Genomic DNA, 20,446 nt, shown 5'->3' with positions numbered 1-20,446 from the left:
GCGCTCAATTTTCTCAGAGATGGCTGAACCGATTTGAACAAACTTGGACTCGTTTGAAAGCTACTATCGGGCCATTGATCAAGTTCGAAGATCAAATGGCTGTGACTTTTGGTTCCGGAGATATGATTGTATAAGTGACGTAACCGACAAAAAGCGTTGTATTTGAACGCGCTCAATTTTCTCAGAGATGGCTGATCCGATTTGAACAAACTTGGACTCGTTTGAAAGCTACTGGCGGGCCATTGATCAAGTTCGAAGATCAAATGGCTGTGACTTTTGGTTCCGGAGATATGATTGTATAAGTGACGTAACCGACAAAAAGCGTTGTATTTGAACGCGCTCAATTTTCTCAGAGATGGCTGATCCGATTTTAACAAACTTGGGCTCGTTTGAAAGCTACTGTCGGGCCGTTGATCAAGTTCGAAGATCAAATGGTTGTGACTTTTGGTTCCAGATATATGATGGTATAAGTGACGTAACCGACAAAACACGTTGATTTTTACCGCTCTTGTATATATAAGGGTGCCAAAATTTTGGGATCAACTCTATTTTCGTAAAGTTCTAGCGCTCAAAAGTTTAAGCACCTCGAAAAAAGCCTTCATGCAAAATTTGACCTAAATCGGACATGCTTAAGGGGTGCTGCCCGGTGGTAAAGGTTTGACAATTATCGATCTTGAAAAAGCACCATAGGGGGGAGTACATGAAATTTCCAAAATCGAAAATTTTTTTTGATGCCAAAACTCTTAAAACTGCATAAAACATCGAAATTTAGTGTCATCTCAAAAAAAAATTTTTTTGAAAAAATCAACTTTCTGGGACTTAGAAAAATTTTCTTATTTTTTCTAAGTCCCAAAAAATCGATTTTTTCAAAAAAATTTTTTTTCGAAATGACACTAAATCTCGACGTTTCATGCAATTCTAAGCCTTTTGGCATCAAAAATTTTTTTTCGATTTCGAAAATTTCATGTACTCCCCCCTATGGTGATTTTTAAAGATATATGAAAATTCCACTAAGTGGACTAAGAAGGGTTTTGCCTTTCTCTATAGAAAGGTATTAGAATTGCTGGAAAAACCGACTTTCGAACGGAGCCTCGGAGACCCATAGTGTTATATACCATTCGACTCAGCTCGACGAGATCGGAAAATGTCTGTGTGTGTGTGTGTGTGTATGTGTGTGTGTATGTGTGTATGTATGTGCACTTTTCGAAGATATTTGAACGCGCTCAATTTTCTCAGAGATGGCTCAACCGATTTTAACAAACTTGGGCTCGTTTGAAAGCTACTATCGGGGCATTGATCAAGTTCGAAGATAAAATGGCTGTGACTTTTGGTTCCGGAGATATGATTGTATAAGTGACGTAACCAACAAAAAGCGTTGTATTTGAACGCGCTCAATTTTCTCAGAGATGGCTGAACCGATTTAAACAAACTTGGACTCGTTTGAAAGCTACTGGCGGGCCATTGATCAAGTTCGAAGATCAAATGGCTGTGACTTTTGGTTCCGGAGATATGATTGTATAAGTGACGTAACCGACAAAAAGCGTTGTATTTGAACGCGCTCAATTTTCTCAGAGATGGCTGATCCGATTTTAACAAACTTGGGCTCGTTTGAAAGCTACTGTCGGGCCGTTGAACAAGTTCGAAGATCAAATGGTTGTGACTTTTGGTTCCAGATATATGATGGTATAAGTGACGTAACCGACAAAACACGTTGATTTTTACCGCTCTTGTATATATAAGGGTGCCAAAATTTTGGGATCAACTCTATTTTCGTAAAGTTCTAGTGCTCAAAAGTTTAAGCACCTCGAAAAAAGCCTTCATGCAAAATTTGACCTAAATTGGACATGCTTAAGGGGTGCTGCCCGGTGGTAAAGGTTTGACAATTATCGATCTTGAAAAAGCACCATAGGGGGGAGTACATGAAATTTCCAAAATCGAAAATTTTTTTTGATGCCAAAACTCTTAAAACTGCATAAAACATCGAAATTTAGTGTCATCTCAAAAAAAAAAAATTTTTTGAAAAAATCAACTTTCTGGGACTTAGAAAAATTTTCATATTTTTAAGTCCCAAAAAGTCGATTTTTTCAAAAAAAATTTTTTTCGAGATGACACTAAATCTCGACGTTTCATGCAATTCTAAGCCTTTTGGCATCAAAATTTTTTTTTCGATTTCGAAAATTTCATGTACTCCCCCCTATGGTGATTTTTCAAGATATATGAAAATTTCACTAAGTGGACTAAGAAGGCTTTTTTAGATTAGCATCACTGTTCTCATACAAATAGGCAACGCAAATGTCAAGCACTAGTTTGGAAAAATGATGCTGACTGTGTGACATAAACACTGAAGCATGCTTTTGTGAACTGCTCGAATCAATCTGAATCAATTGGTGTCAAAATTAGTATCCAAATTTATTTAATAAAAGTATGAAACATATTTTCATGAGACTGTTATGAAAGAAGAGAAAGGCATTATCACACCACTAGGTGGATTAAGAAGGGTTTTTTAGATTAGCATCACTGTTCTCATACAAATAGGCAACACAAATATCAAGCACTAGTTTGGAAAAATGATGCTGACTGTGTGACATAAACACTGAAGCATGCTTTTGTGAACTACTCGAATCAATCTGAATCAATTGGCGTCTAAAATTATTTAATAAATGTATGAAACATATTTTCATGAGACTGTTATGAAAGAAGAGAAAGGCATTATCACACCACTAGGTGGATTAAGAAGGGTTTTTTTCAATTCGATTTTCTGGGACTTGGAAAAAATCTCCCAGAAAATAAAAAAAAAGATTTTTTTTCGAGATAACACTAAATCTCGATGTTTCATGCATTTTTAATACCTTTGACATTAAAAAAAATTTTCGACTTCGGAAATTTTTATGTACCACTACCACCCTATGGTGCTTTTTCAATATCGAAAATTTTCAAAACTTAAGCGCAGGGCAGCACCTCTTACCTATGTCCGATTTAGTTAAAATTTTGCATGGGGAAATTTTTCGAGGTCCTTAAACTTTGGAGCGCTGACGCTTTACGAAATTAGAGGTGATCCCAAAATATTGGCACCCTTTTATATATAAAAGTGGAAAAACAACATGTTTTGTCGGTTACGCCACTTATATCTTCATATCTCCGAAACCAAAAATCACAGCCATTTGTTCTTCGAACTTGATCAATTTCCTAACAATAGCTTTCAAACGGTCCTAGACTTGTTAAAATCGGTTCAGCCATCTCCGAGAAACTTGTGCAGTAAAAAAACAACACGTTTTATCGGTTGTGCAGTAAAAAAACAACACGTTTTATCGGTTACGTCACTTATATCATTATATCTCCGGAACCAGAAGTCACAGCTATTTGATCTTTGAACTTGATAAATGGCCTGACAGTAGCTTTTAAACGAGCCTAAGTTTGTAGAAATCGGTTTAGCCATCTCTGAGAAAATTGAGCGGTAAAAATGTCTTCAAAAAGTTCACACACAAAGACGTAACCGACGAAAAAATTATCGAGTTCCTAGGAGAATACGGCGAAGTGCTCTCGATTAACGAGATTATGTGGGATGAAAAATACGCCTTCGGCGGTATTTCGTCCGGAGTTCGTGTAGCAAAAATGCTCGTGAAAAAAAATATACCATCCTTTGTCACTGTAGATGGGGAATGCACAGCGTTACAGACCAGCACCCAATGATATCAAAAATGATGGTAATGACACAGATCGATCAACGACCTCCACTGGTAGCCGACGCTCTCTCCGTCGTCCACCAGGAAAAAAACCACGGCAAGACGATGGCGACGAATCGCCTGAAGATGATATAGCACTGTGATGGAGAACAACAGTTACAACGTCGCAACTATAAACATAAACACAATAACCAATCCCACCAAACTAAACGCACTTCATAGTTTTCTACGAACGTTGGATATCGACATTGTTTTCCTACAGGAGGTTGAAAACGAGCAACTCTCGCTACCTGGTTATAATGTAATATGCAATGTTGACCACGCGAAAAGAGGGACAGCTATTGCCTTAAAATAACACATTCAGTTCTCCAACGTTGAAAAAAGCCTCGACAGTCGCCTCACATCACTGCGTATAAATAACACAACCTTGTGCAATATATACGCCCCATCTGGTACGGCTATGAGAGCTGAACGAGAAAGGTTTTACAACAACACACTAGCATACTACCTTCGGCACCCGACTGAGCACGTGATCCTGGCAGGAGATTTTAACTGCGTACTTCGGCAATGTGACGCAACTGGTAGCAACACGAGTCCCGCTCTGCAAGCTACCATACAACAGATGCAGCTACATGATGTGTGGGTAAAGCTATGTCCACAAGTACCCGGTTACACATACGTAACACACAACTCGTCTTCAAGGCTCGATCGTTTTTACATCAGCCCGAGTCTTCTTAACCATCTGAGGAACGCAAATACTCTCGTGTGCTCGTTCACGAACCACAAGGCTGTCACGGTGAGAATATGTCTCCCTCATCTCGGGAGAGAACCTGGTCGCGGCTATTGGTCTCTCCGCCCACACCTTCTGACGACTGAAAACATCGACGAATTCAAAATCAAATGGCAGTATTGGACTCGCCAACGTCGGAATTTCCAATCATGGACAGCATGGTGGCTAAAAATCGCCAAGCCAAAAATAAAATCGTTTTTTCGATGGTTATCGAAGCTGGCGTTTGACGACTTTCATCGTGAACACCAGCGATTATACAATCAACTTCGCAGAGCGTACGATTGTTACTACCAAAATCCGAGTATGTTAAAAACGATCAACCAGCTTAAAGCACAAATGTTGGTGCATCAGCGGAAATTCACTCACATGTTCGTCCGCAACAACGAAACGTACATTGCAGGAGAACCGATGTCTACATTCCAATTAGGTGAGAGAAGAAAAAAAAGAACGATCATTACGAAACTGCAGACCGAGAACGATAATATGCTAGAACGCTCCGAAGACATCGAGCAGCACATGTTGGAATACTTCCGAAAAATGTACGCAACGGACGAAACACCAAACGATCGTGACACAGACTTCGTTAGCAACAGGGTGATACCTGAAAACGATGAAGCGAACAATGTTAGCATGAGAGAGATAACGACGGCAGAAATTTTAGCAGCAATTAAAACGAGCGCCCCGAAAAAATCTCCAGGTTCCGACGGACTACCGAGAGAGTTTTACTTGCGAACGTTTAATGTGATACATAGAGAACTCAATCTCGTGATGAACGAGGTTTTGCAAGCAAACTTCACGGCCGAATTCGTGGACAGTGTCATAGTGCTCGTCAAGAAAAAAAAGACAGGTAACTACGCATACTCATATAGACCGATATCTCTTATAAATTATGACTATAAGCTCCTGTGCAGTATTCTCAAAACAAGACTAGAACGAATAGTAAACTCTCATCGGATTTTGGGAAGTGTACAAAAATGCTCCAATTCAGACGGTAACATTTTTCAAGCTACTCTCTCACTGAAAGACCGAATCGCACAGCTGATCGCTCGTAAACAGAGAGCCAAATTAATCTCGTTCGACTTAGACCACGCGTTCGATCGGGTGAACCGAAAATTCCTATTCGGTAACATGTGCTCACTCGGTATCAACCCAAGATTAGTAGCATTACTCGAACGTTTAGCTGAATTGACGTCGTGTCGGCTAATAGTAAACGGACATATTTCGGTACCCTTCCCAATACAACGATCTGTCGCCCAAGGAAACCCCCTGTCGTCTCTATGTTTCTCGCTCTACATTGCCCCACTACTACTGCAACTCGAACGTATCTGTGGAACTGATCTAATTGTGGCTTATGCCGATGATATTACTGTCATTGCTACTAGTGTGGAAAAAATCGAGAGAATACGCAATGTGTTTACACGTTTCTCTCAAGTGTCTGGAGCAGTACTCAACCTCGCGAAAACAGCATCAATTAATGTAGGGCTTATTGATGGAAGATGTCTGGCCGTACCATGGCTACGGACAGAGAATACGGTAAAGGTACTGGGTGTGACGTACGCCAATTCGATCCGACTGATGACTAAACTTAACTGGGATGACGCGGTGAAAAAACTTACACAACTCCTTTGGTTACATTCGATGCGAACTCTTACACTACTACAAAAAGTAGCATTACTGAATACGTTCGGTACATCCCGAATTTGGTATCTTGCGTCCACCCTACATCCGTCAAATGCGCACATAGCTAAGATAACCTCAATCATGGGCACATTCCTGTGGCGAGGATACATAGCCAGGATGCCAATGCACAGTGGTCCGGATCCACAATTTAGGGGGACAAAAACATTTGTGGCTTAGCCTTATACTTTAGAGCTATAATGTCTTCGGAACAAATGATCAGTGAAAGATAAGCCATATTATGAAGCATATGGTATTAGGGTGGTTCTAATTATTAGGGTGATTCAAAAATTATTTTCCGTATGTGTTAAGATAGAGGACTGCATCCTTCGGCAAAATTGTAGGAAAACTTATATCAAGCAACTTTTCCGAAAACACTATTGTAGTATCTCTAACGGTTTTAGTGTTACAGCTATTTTAATAGATCAACTTAGGGTGTTCCTAAAAAAATCAGATTTTTTGCTCTAGCTTTCTTAATATTCACTTCTCGATTTTGGTGTCTTTGAATATCTTTTAGAGTTTGTTGAAACCAATTTTTTCATGACTAGCGCATTCAGGTAGCGTTTTCTGAACCGAAGTTATGAGCAAAACTAGTTCAAAAACAGATCATTTTTAAACTGCTATATCTAACATTGGAGCAAACGAAAAAAAAATCGGTTTGTTTCATTTGATAGAAAATACTTTCGAGCATGTTTATAGAAAAAATGGCGGAGGAGATATTTTTTTAAATTTTTTAAATTGTGTTCAAACATTGGGTTTTTTTATTGAAAAATGCCCTTTCATGTAAGACATTTATTAGCTATACATATTAAAATAAGGTATTGCTGTCTTCTAGCGTGTTAAAATTAAAAATGTTAATTCAGCTGCATAATCGGGAAGATGGTGTACACTCACGTTGGTTGTTACTCTATTCGATAATGCTATTACAGGATCAGACGTTAAAAGAAATCGTTTGAATACATCCTCTAGATTCACTAAACGATTGAAGTTCTGCGGATGGAACTGCCTATACTTGCGAATTGATTTAATTCGACTCTCTTGCGCTTCCTTACTGTACATACCAATAGAAGCAAAGCATGTTTTATAATTGCAGTCCCATGCACCAGAAGTTTATGCACGGTTGGTGACAGAGCATACCATCCATACAGCTCCACAAAACGAATTCTCCTGGAAAGCAGGTACCGAAATCTTCACATTGCTGTTTATCAACGTTAAGATTATAAAAAACCGTTCAAGTATATTTCCATTTAACTCGATGATTTGCGCTACTGTGTTATATTCTTTGAAAAATCTACGGGCCCAGATACCATCAGTCGAGTTGCCGCCTCCAGGTAATGGTTCACCAATGCTAGACCCTATCAGCTTGGAGCGAAATCAATCTTCAGTATAGGAACGCCATCACACGGCATCACATTCAACATATCATGTCAATTGTGTGGGTGCGCAGTGCTGCTATTTTAGCGCGCAAGATTTTGACGTTTATCTTCCCTACTACAATGTACGAGATTCGATGCGGACTCACCTGAGGGCACCATGCTCGCAAAAAAGGATGTTTCCAATGATTTATTCTAGAAATGTGCGAGCTGGATATCTTTTTAATATGATGTCTTTGCTAATACGTAACCCTAGCCGCTCTTTTAATGCCGTTAGAATGTTTGTCTCTTGCTCCTTGACATGCTGATTTTGTCGGGACACGCGCCATGTCGGTTTCTCAATGTGCAAACAATAACTCACTTTTAGCCAAAGTTCCATAGATCGAATCATTGCGTGCAGAAGCGAAATTCCAAATTGATATTTGTTTGGATTATTCTCATTTGTTTCAGTTCTTGAAAAATTCAGAGCTTTTCCTACGTACCAAGCTTGGGAGTGTATGCCTGTTATGTCGTTTAACACTTTCGTATCGTTCAGGCAGAACACTAGCTTCGTTGATACAAATACTTTCCCCAGTACTGTGGGAGAAAGCTCTGCAATTTCTGCATTTACTTTGTCCACTTCCTGCTGTTAGTTCCGTGTTTTCCTTTTGAAAGATTATTATTCTGGGCAGCAAAGGGAAACAGATGAAGGATAATTGTTGTTCCAGATTATCCAGCATTCTTGCTCAACAATCAATCGCAAGGGAACCAAACAGATAGCAAATATTGTACAGTAAGGAAGCGTAAGAGAGTCGAAATAAATCAATTCACAAGTATAGGCAGTTCCATCCGCAGAACTTCAATCGTTTAGTGAATCTAGAGGATGTATTCAAACGATTTCTTTTAACGTCTGATCCTGTAATAGCATTATCGAATAGAGTAACAATCAACGTGAGTGTACACCATCTTCCCGATTATGCAGCTGAATTAACATTTTAATTTTAACACGCTAGAAGACAGCAATACCTTATTTTAATATGTATAGCTAATAAATGTCTTACACGAAAGGGCATTTTTCAATAAAAAAAACCCAATGTTTGAACACAATTTAAAAAATTTAAAAAAATATCTCCTCCGCCATTTTTTCTATAAACATGCTCGAAAGTATTTTCTATCAAATGAAACAAACCGATTTTTTTTTCGTTTGCTCCAATGTTAGATATAGCAGTTTAAAAATGATCTGTTTTTGAACTAGTTTTGCTCATAACTTCGGTTCAGAAAACGCTACCTGAATGCGCTAGTCATGAAAAAATTGGTTTCAACAAACTCTAAAAGATATTCAAAGACAACAAAATCGAGAAGTGAATATTAAGAAAGCTAGAGCAAAAAATCTGATTTTTTTTTTGGAACACCCTAAGTTGATCTATTAAAATAGCTTTAACACTAAAACCGTTAGAGATACTACAATAGTGTTTTCGGCAAAGTTGCTTAATATAAGTTTTCCTACAATTTTGCCGAAGGATGCAGTACTCTATCTCAACACATACGGAAAATAATTTTTGGATCACCCTAATAATTAGAACCACCCTAATACCATATGCTTCAAAATATGGCTTATCTTTCACTGATCATTTGTTCCGAAGACATCATAGCTCTAAAGTATAAGGCTAAGCCACAAATGTTTTTGTCCCCCTAAATTGTGGATCCGGACCACTGTGCAATGCAGCAGCTCGCTCGTGATCGTAACCAAGGCGGGCTAAAACTTCAGCTTCCGGTGTTCAAATGCAAATCGCTTTTGATTAATCGTCATCTAAAAGAGATCGATTGTATGCCGTTTTACAAATCTTTACTAGAAAACATATCTCGACCAAACACTACACCTGCCGACTGCCCCCAGGCATGTCCAAACACTGCACTGCACTGCGTGCTTCATATAACCACCGCCACCGCGTGTATTGAGAATGCCATTGCGTGCCAGTGCACAAAGAGAAACACGAAACGCAATATCCGAAGCCACGGTGCTCGTGGCGCTGTTTTATTTTCGGCGCTGGTGTTTCAAGCTTCGGCATACACCGAAACTATGTGTTTTTAGTTTCGTTAAACACCGGAGCCGAGTGTTATCAATTTCGCGAAGGCACCGAAGAGCACCCATGCTTTGGTTATATTGTCAATCAATTGAATTCAATCAGACGCGTATTGATGAAAAAAGAATTAATCATTCAAACGCATTTTTCGTCATACCGTGGCGCTATAGGTGCTTATAGTACAAGCAACGTATATGGCAAAATCGGAAACACTCGGCTTCGGTGTTTGCCGAAGTCAGGAACACTCGACTTCAGTGCTGCCCGAAAATCCAAACACCGTTGCTTGACAATTACACGACCACCGGTACGGGTGCTTTTTCTACTGCGTTCGGTGTGTGTTTTTCAACACGGGCACGAAGCGTAGCATTCAATACTCCTGGTGGTGTGCTCACGAGTGATGGTGAGTACCGTGCAGAACGGATCCGTGTTTTTGCCATGCCTGACTGCCCCTGTCTTAAACTGATTCAACAGCAACTTCAAAACCTACCCTTAGAAATTCAGCAAAATTCATCCACCGATAGTATACACAAACTTTTCATAAATAGCACTGATGAACCGAAAGTAGAACGAGAAAACCCAGAAGTTGATTGGCGACGGATATGGAACAACATTCACCGCACACATGAACTATCATCACAGCAACGGAGCGATATATACCTCATCGTCAACAGAAAAATCCCTCATCGACATCTGCTTTTCAACATGCGACGAGTAGATGGAGAAAGCTGTCTTCATTGTAATGTAGCTGTGGAAACAATACAACATAAATACTGCGAATGTCGGCGAGTAGCGGCAGCATGGACAACACTTCAAAGAGTGTATACAAGACTATGTAGGGGCTGGAGAAGATTCTCGTTTTCTACACTGATCAAACCAACACTGGAAGGAGTGTCGAGAAACATGAAAGCAATAGTTCTGAAATTATTTGTAACATATATAAATTTTATTAATCAAAGTGAAAATGATGTGAATATCTCAGCTTTAGAATTCAATTTGAAATTAGAATTGTAAATCTTTAATTTTAAATAAACATGACAAAAAAAAAAAAAATAAGCGAAAACTGTGAATTTAGAATAAACTGAGTTCTACATGAAGGGAAATAAATGCTAAAGTTTGGCTCGTTATCAAAATGACGTTATTTTCACAGCTCTAAATACACGCTCTCTGAACATAACTCATGATTTGAGTTGCGATTACTCAAATTCATAAACTGGAACAATATATCAAAATTTGAATATTGATTTGAGCAAAATTTACTCAGGCCATTAGTTCTCTCACATTTACTCATACATTAGAGTAAGCGTTGAGTTTTCAAACATTTGAGTGAAAAAAAATACTTCTTGCAGTGCAGTGCGTTTTCATTCTTGGAATATTCTTATCGAATTTAAGGATGCAAGAATATGTCGTTTTTCATTGCCGTTTCTAAAGTCGGTTTTGGAAACCATGAATCATCAATCATAGATGTTTTCAATAGAACTTTTGTGGTTTCAATTATGCTAAGTGAGAAGTCCAACATAAGGTTAACAAAATCGTTTTCGATTCCAAACCGGTCAAAAGAAAACGGGTTTAAATCACTTTTTTGCGCTTCTGAATGATGAATGGAAGAATGATTTTGTATATGATTACATTAACGTAGAAGCATTTCTTTATTTTGAGTGCAAGGAACTCAAATTTTGCGTTGAACTCACTCGAATTTAGAAAATAATTTTTCCTATCATATGCTGAGCAACTGTTCCCGAAACAAGACACACGAGAGCAACATCGAGGACCTGTCGTCTCACTGTTTCCTGTTCTGTGAACAGGAAAAGGAATTTTGGCAAAGGGGCTGTCCGTACACCGCTGCCAGTAGCAGGTATAAAATGAAATGTGATGTGATGTGAGAAATAGCGTCATTTAAGTTAAAGCAGCTGAACGTACGAGACACCGTCAGAACGATGGCACCGAAAACCGGTAGAAAGGCAGCCAAAAAGTCCAGCAAGGCCCATTCAAAGCACTTTTCAGTGTTTTTCAGACAATTCAAAGCACTTTTCAGTGCTAAAACCATCATAAAGAACTAGTTGAATATTGTCGCTTTCCTACCATTTTCTGAGCAACCGAAACAAGACACACACGAGAACCATCTCAGATCTAAATGCAGATCTTGTTAATTGTGACAATTCAAGGCACTTTTTAGTGCCCCAGATTATCATTAAGAGTTAATTAAACTTTCAATATTCCTACCAAAAGATTCATCAAGATGGAAATTAAAATAATTCGTACCGTCACTAACACATTCAATTACGAACGGCAATGCGAAAGCGAAAGTTGTGATGTTGAACACATCTTTATACTAGTATGGGGTGAAAATATGCCATGCAAAACCATATATACAGATTGCCATATATACAGATTAATCTGTATTATTATTATTATTATTGTTATTATTATTATTATTATTGTTATTATTATTATTATTATTATTATTATTGTTTTTGTTATTATTATCATTATTATTCTTAAAATAACTCTTGCATACCGAAGATCGTCCATTCATTTCAGACCAGGCCATTGCAATTGTCTCGTACTGAAATTTCGAGAAGAATCAGATATCTTCCAACTTCATAGCTTCAATAAAAAATAAACTACAAATTTGTCGTACCTAGCCTCCTATATTAGCAAATTAAAAAGAAATTGTTTCAATTTTGATATATAATTGTAGAATAGTAGCTATTTATTGTAACTAATCTGTACTTTTATGTAGGTGCATCGCTTCAAACTCTATTAGTGAAAAAGGGGAAAGCTTGCACAATTCATACAATCAATCAACTAACTGATATTCGAAAAAGTGATGGGAGCGTGCCAGTTTTTTTCGTATTCACGACATCCAGTTATGTCTCTGACATTACCCACCCGCCTTTTCATAAATTTGAGTGGTCAATGGAAAAATATACCAATATATATCTGCTACAAGTGTTTGGTTCACACTGTCATGCGGTATTTCGATTAAACCTAATTAAACACTATTTAACATGAATTTGATTTATAGAAGTCATAAGCGCGCAGGGTTTTGTTTGTATCGACTCTCGGCATCTCGGGTGTTTGTGTTCACTGTTCGCTAGGCAAGCGCAACCCTACGATCCTGCTACTTCTATTTATAATATTCAAGTACTACTCAAAAATATGACATCCTATTCACTCGTTGTCATATTAACTCAAAGAATTTAGCATAATTTATTTACAAACTTCAATGATGTCTACTTTACTCCAAGATTCGGTGTGGATAATTTTAAAATCTCCTCTGTCTTCGCTATTATGCGAAATTAGTCATGTATCATATAAATATCCGATTTGGATAACTATGCATTCTTAGCCTCTATTAATTTGACACGCATTATACAACATTACTTGACTATTCATAATTATTCCACGAAGCGTGCTATGTAAAGAAAACCATTAAGAACGGTAGTAAAACAAGTCACGAATTCGTTTGAGCGGCGGTGTGGTAGAATTTGGTGCAGATCTTCACAGTAGACATCTTCACAGCTTTAAACGACTGCGGTCTTCCTTCGGATGAAGGTGGGCCAGTCACCGCTCGTTTGAATTTTTGAGAAAGTCCACACAATAAGAAACGTGTTCTGCTTGTGAGTCAACATAATCTAGACTTAGTTTTCTGAGACTAGTTGCGATTTTCTACTTACGTATTATCAGTAAGTTAACAAGTTCTTGCTTACCTTTGACCAGATCCTATTAAGTATGTATTTGTACCTTGCAAGGTCATCGGTCCTGGATTGCACCCGAGAATTCGAATTAATCTGGGTGAAATTTTCGTTACGGGTGGAATTTTTGCCATTCTTAAGAATCTGTAAATATGAATTCATAATAAATTTGATGGATGAGTATTTCCGTAAACATAAATCAAAATCAGAATATATACCAATGTTTGTACCCGTGTGCGAAGGTATGTGCATGTCTGAATGTGTCATGTGCATGACTGAATGTTGTTGTATGTTATGCATGAGAATGTAGGAGTTTTTTGCTACCTGTAATTTACAAGGAATTTAAAATGTAGGAATGTACCAATTTGTTTATTTGTTTATTTGGAGCAGGGAAAAGCCCGGTGGAGTTAGTTTCTTGCTCTTGCTCTCCAACAGGCATAAAACCTCCTCATCTTTAGCATCAACAGATTACAATCATCCAAATGATACATTTCACTTAAACATAGCATTTCTAAGTTAACTAAAACTAATTAGACAGTAACCCTAGGAACAATTTCTTGATAACGTTTCGTGATAGATTAAAGTCGAATGAATTGGAACAGTGGTTGAATATTCGGCACATGCTGGCAAAAGGCTCGTTATACCCATAATTAGTTCTAGCATAGGGGGTCCTAAGAAAAGAATAGTTTCTAAGATTCTGGCGATGGATATCTATTTGTAAAAGCTGTAAGAGCTCGGAGCAGTCTTGATTGGAGGAGATCAGCCACAAAAGTAGCCTTGCTGACGTCGCGATGGACAGATAACAAATCGAGGTCAATCAGTTTGCATCTGACATGGTAGCTTGAGAGGTTCCAAGGGTTTCTCCAAGGAAGCCGAAGCAGAGCAAATCGAACAAATTTCCGTTGAATTGCTTCAATGACCAGACAACCGAGGCGTATTCGAGCGTAGAGCGAATTAAGGCACAATATAATGCTTTCAAGCAATGTACATCATCGAATTCTTTAGTAACGCGGAAAATGGATCCTAGCAGCTTGGAGGCTTTGGAGATAGTAAACTCAATGTTTTCCTTGAAATTTAACTTAGAGTCCAGGAGAACACCAAGGTCATTCACAGACGATGTACGTTCAAGAACAATTTGTGAAATATTATAGTCGAAACTGATTATAGACTGTTAGCGACTAAAAGGGATGATGCGTCAGCTGTGGATTTGATGACATGAAATAATTTGAAGTCATCGGCGAACGATAGTTTCATGCACTTGATCGAAAAAATTAGATCGTCGAGATAAAGTAGAAAAAAAAAACGGTCCAAGGGACTTCCTTGAGGAACTCTAGAGGTAACGGTGAATGGTAAGGTTGTACAGTCTCCTATTTTCACTATCATTTCGCGACCAGTAAGATATGAGTGAAGCCAATTTAGAAATGACCCGTTAAATCCTAGTCTATTTAACTTTGAGATAGTTATTTGATCTTCTCGAACGCAGCGGATTGTAACGAACGTATGATAAAGGAAGGTAGGACATCAAATTTGTAGACGTCGAACGATTCGGCATGAAACCATGTTGAGTCTCAGATATGTAGTTAGAGCAATTATGTGTTATAAAATCCAGAGCTATAATTTCAAACAGTTTAGATACGGCGCACAAAGCTGCTATTCCGCGGTAGTTGGATACTGTACACTTGCTTCCTTTTTTATAAACAGGAAACACATAGGATTTCTTCCATATTTCAGGAAAAGTTCCGGAACGTAAGAAGCAGTTGAATATAATGGATAGTGGAACTAATAGGCTGCCAGAGCATTTTTTTATTACCACAGATGGGATTCCATCGGGTCCAGCGCTAGATGACCGTTTTAACTTGGCACATGCTAAGCTCTCAGTAGCAGTTGAGATAATAGGATGACATCCAATTGGAGAAAGAAAAGGGACATTATTCGCCGCAAGAGATATTCCTTGATCAGTTAGATGTTCGTCATAGAAAACACTATAAAATGTTTGCGAAAAAAAGAGCAAATTCCAAGCGTGGTAGATGCTTCAATGCCGTCGAGTCTCATTGAGGTCGGTAATCCTGATTCTTTCCTCTGTTCGTTCACATAGTTCCAAAAGTGGTTAGGGTTAAGTTTAAAATTTTTTTGGATGCGACGTTGAAACGGGCAATAAAGCGATTTGTTCAGGCATTTGTAGCGATTGTTGAGATGAACATAATGTGATCTAAGAAGTAATGAAGGTTGTTTAGCGAATTTTTTTAGTACTGACCGTTTGGCAATTTTGTAACGTTTTAAAGTTGGATTCGACCAAGGAGGGTGAACAGATTTACGATACATATTTTTAGATACTTTATTTATACAAGTTTTTTTCATAAATACGTTTCTTTCATAAGGCAATATCAGGCGCGAACCCATAAAAAAAATTCGGAGGTAGTTTTCATAATATAGAGGAAAAATCGGACACTTTTAGAAATTAAAAAAAACACTGGGTTTTTATCCAAGTCATCTCTAGCGCGTCATTTCTAAGCGCATTTACAAAGTCAATCCATGAATCGAATTAATTGCAAGTTTATAAGATATTTAAGCTGTCGGGATTTCTATCGAATGTAGGTGATCCGGGATTCCACGAACTTCCGCTGCATAGATATGTCGAAAAATAAAGTTGAGTCAGGGATAACATATGGTGCAAAACGAGGGGAAATTCACTACCATTCAAAAGTGAATTGAAAATGCAATTCTAAAAAAATACACAATAAATGCAAAAATACACACAAGATGCAAAGTTTATCAAAATGCAAAAAAAAACAAAGAAATGCAACAATACACTGAAAATGCAAAAACACAAAAATGTGTTCAAGTTCATAAATTACATCCAACGCACTATTTAAACACAAACAAACAATAAACATAAAAAATACGCCAAATTGGAGCTCAATCCTTCTGGTACACAAATGCGGGGTGTAATACGTTTAAAAATTCTAAAACGTGATATGTTTTAAAAGTGATCATTAAGAAAAAGACAACAAATCCTAACAATTTCTGGGAATTTTCGATTCAAATACAAGAATTCAACTTATACTACAACGATGGCAGCCGAACACGTTATCATCGATACCAATAGTGCCAAGCTGTGCAGATTGATATCGTGCACGTTAGCCATCGGAAGCGAGGTACTTTGGAAGCATGTCTTTGTTGCAGAAATCTTCGTTGTCGCACTATACCTTATGATAAAGATAGAACCGGAATTTTCATTTTAAAATTCCCGCGCTTGTCCAATCGGAAAACTTTTATTCTCTCAACGTTGGCAACACTTTTATACACATTCTGTTAAATTTTGACGCATATCGTACGATTAGTTTTTGTTTGGCGTCTATACAAAGAAGTTGGAAAATTTTCGTGTGGCGATTTTTATAATGGATGGTTTCGGCTCGACTTTGGTCACATCAACACGACGCTGTTTTTGAATGAAATTCAGCTTTTTTGGCACCAGCCAAGAAGCGACGCGTTTCAAACCCAAAACATCAGTTAAAATGTGTTCGGCTAATCCATAAGAGATGCCCAACAATACAGCAATCTCTCTAATCGGTATAGAACGATTTTGCAACACGATTTGCTTCGCCGATTCAATGTTTTCTTCAGTAACAGATGTTGGATCTCATCATGATCCAAGCTTGTACGATCACCTTTGAAGCGTTTATACCACTCGTATGCCTGTGTTTCTCCTAGACACGATTCACCAAAGGCCTTTTCTAACATTTTCAACGTTTCGGAACACTTAAATCCATTTGCAACACAAAATTTGATACACGCACGTTGTTCTAAATTTTCATCCATTCTTTATATAGACACCAAACAAAAACTAATCGTACGATATGCGTTCAAATTTGACAAAATGTGTATAAAAGTGTTGCCAACGTTGAGAGAATAAAAGTTTACCGATTGGACAAGCGCGGGAATTTTAAAATGAAAATTCCGGTTCTTTTTTTATTATAAGGTACAATCGATTTGTCGTGAATTAGCGGAGCTTTTCAATCTGTCCACAACATACCTTTAGCAAATCGCTTTTCTTTTCCGGTGACGTGCATTCGCAGGAACACTTGAGTACTCGTGCTGAAATAGTTTAGTAAATAACAAAAATTGATTGCATCGCTATCGAGGGTGGCAAAAACTCGCTCATGAGGCTCGATTTTTTCTATTCATCGTTGAAGAACAGCAAGAACAAAGTAAAGTCTTGGCATTACATTCCTTTAGTGGAATTTGGCCTTTCTGTTTCAACAGACTTCGCGGCCGATTAATAGTGTACAGCATCATTGCATGGCTACTACTATGACCCTACTGACACTATGAATCCTTCCAGATGAACAAAAGTGAACCTATATTGCTGCCTTGAAGAACTTCTGACAAATTTGAGAACGGAGATGATAAACAAGAGCCGATTCTCAGGACTCTACCACATAAGTAAGAGCTTAGCAAGTTAGTAAACTTTTGTGTTCCGTCCAGCCGCAGCATCTTGCACAAGACTTAACTTAAGATAGTTTTCACTGGAACTTTCGTTTTGTTTCAGAGCTCTGCCAGCGACAATATCTGCGCTGCCAAGCATTCTAATTTCTTTTAAATTTACGAAGCAGTGTTGTGCTCCTAGGAGGCTTATTGGCCGATTTACGAAAGGCGAATTTGAACTTAGCCACTGAATTATTTTGTTACAGAAAAAGGATGCCATTTCATTTACATTGTCAATTTCTTGCAAAGCTCTCCAGTTAACGTTTTGCAAGAATTCAAGTAAAGCAGCAAAATCTATTTTTCTATAAATTGTTTTCGCAGTCAGCAGGCAACGAGATAACTAAAGGTGGGTGATGCGGGTTTACGGATAGCAGTGGAGTAACACTATAGGGACCGTGCACGGTAACAAGTAGCGCCATTAGTGGCGAATAGGCGAAAAAACTCTACCATAGCTTTACACTGTTACCATATGTTCACGCTGAATAAAATAGTCAAAAACCTGTTTTAATACAACATAGTGGTGTAATGATCCTTTTCTCACATCAATCATATCCTCATATATAATACTGTGGTATACTATTAAAAATATTTCTCTCCGATTCTTAAAATAAACCAAAGAGATTGTTTGTGCATTAACTAGTATAACCTACAGAATGAAACAGTTCTCTGACATCGATGAGAAAACGAAGGGAGTTCCACTATTGTAGGTATTTCGGGCACTAGAACCCGAGAACGAATAATCGAAGTTGGTTCGTATGGCCATCAACTAACATGATTTTAATTGCAACCGAAAAATATGCTCAATTTTCGGTAGGAGCATAAGATCTTTCATTTGAACCTAAGATTAGGAATACCGGACTAAGTGTAAAAGTAAGTGAAATCATTTTTTGAGTGTATGACTATTATCTACCGTCGTTATTCGAAAACCGGGAATACTTTCGAGACCAATTTAGACAACTTTTTACTTTTTTCGTTTCGACTCTTCAAGTAACGGTACACAATTTTTAACACACTTTGTCCTATCATTCCGGAACCGAAAGTCGGATCCGGATGAAATTCAAGAATTCCGTGTAGAACCATGAGACCTTTCATTTGAATCTAAGTTGGTCTACATCGATTAAGTCATTTTCGAGAAACACACACACAAAGATAGATTGCTCAGCTCGACGAACTGAGTGGGATGGCATATGACACTTGGCCAATTTTTACTAGTCGATTTTCAAGTGATTGTATAACCTTTCTATATGAGAAAGGCAAAACAGTTCAGCGTTTCAATAAAATGATTATTTGTTGCTAGCTTCGTGACTCGTATTTTCAATATACGTCAAACTGGCTACTCGTGAGATTGCTAGCATTTTTACGATTACAATTTATTTTCTTCCTCCATTCTAAGAGTATGGACCATCCTGTGAATTATTTGAACTTTTAGTTAAAATTTGACAGTCGGGCAGTTATTTTTCATCGACTAGCTAAATTTATCTAAAACTGTGGCCCATTTCAAAGTTTGACGGATGTTTAGTTATTTGGGTTGCTATTTTGTTCTGAAAATAAAGTAATAGCAAGTGGTGTAATAATTGCAATTCAGCGAAAGTAAGAATAACTTCGAGAAAAACTTACTTCATTTAAAAAATATTTAAACTTTTTCTTTGGGTATTTTCTTTGAGTGAAAGTATAAAAAGAAATTACACAGAAGCAATTTTTACTAAAGGTCTGAAATTAGAATGTTTTAGCAAGATATTTTTCAGTGTTTCCGGTCAAGTCGATTAAAAAATCATTTAATGTGCTGAGAATATCGTTTGAGTGTTTGAATTTGAGTGAATATGACAAATATTAGACACAAATCCAACTGCAATGACAGAAAATGACGTGGCCGTATTTAGATACAGAATGAATAATTCGATTCAAAATTTAATAGTCAGTCGATGTTGAACAATCGTTCGCACCACACGCGAATAATTCCATAGGGTTCGGAAAAAAATCCGCAGAGAAAATACGCTAGAAAGTATTTTCAAACTAAGTTTACAAGTTTTGCTATGGTAGCATTATTTTTTCCACTCGCCGCCTCGTGCGCTGTCGTCGCCGGCCACTAAACCACGCCCTATAGGGACCGTGCACGATTACAAGTAGCGCCATTAGTGGCGAATAGGCGAAAAAACTCGACCATAGCTTTACACTGTTACCATATGTTCACGCTGAATAAAACAGTCAAAAACCTGTTTTAACACTCCAAATACCAAGCCTCAAAAAAAGTTGGAACGGTAACTTTGAGCTGTCATAGCTCAGCTGTTTTTCAACGAATCTCAATAAATTTTACACCCTCGAATTTTGTGAAGTTCGTAGATTGATTCCAAAACTTTGTAGCAGACGATTGGCAAAGGAAAACCAATGAAAATTTGATTTTTCCCGTTCCAAGTTTTTTTCACGCGCCTAATATGCCCTATCTGCTTTCAAATTTTCTTTCCTTTGGCATAAACGTCGCATAGAAAATATTGAATACTTCAACTTTACCGAGTTATAACTTTGTTGTTAGTCAACCGATCTTCAAAATTTGTTCACCAATGGAAAGGTACTACTTCCACAAATAAAATGCACTGAAAAAAACTAAAAATAGGGTCGTCTACCCAAAGTTATAATGAAAACTGTAGATAGATGATCTAAGAAAAGATGAGACTTTTTACAA

General features: G+C 37.8%; 1 protein-coding gene across 2 annotated transcripts in view; it reads right to left on the bottom strand.

Annotated features, from left to right (window-relative positions):
* LOC131440707 (beta-lactamase-like protein 2 homolog) overlaps window positions 1–20,446 on the bottom strand; it is a 73,607-nt gene that overhangs the window by 31,109 nt on the left and 22,052 nt on the right. The window contains exons 2-3 of one of the 2 annotated variants that reach the window (XM_058612226.1): window positions 13,500–13,605; window positions 13,297–13,425 (exon numbers count right to left, since the gene is read on the bottom strand). In XM_058612226.1, the coding sequence (XP_058468209.1) occupies window positions 13,297–13,415 (119 nt within the window). In that variant the 5' untranslated portion in view covers window positions 13,416–13,425; window positions 13,500–13,605. The remainder of the gene's footprint in view (window positions 1–13,296; window positions 13,426–13,499; window positions 13,606–20,446) is intronic. The other variant, XM_058612225.1, reaches the window with a different exon arrangement.

Source organism: Malaya genurostris, chromosome 1, assembly GCF_030247185.1.
Source record: "Malaya genurostris strain Urasoe2022 chromosome 1, Malgen_1.1, whole genome shotgun sequence".
NCBI lineage: Eukaryota > Metazoa > Arthropoda > Insecta > Diptera > Culicidae > Malaya > Malaya genurostris.
Note: the sequence above shows the minus strand (reverse complement) of the source record. Positions and strands in the feature narration are given on the sequence as shown.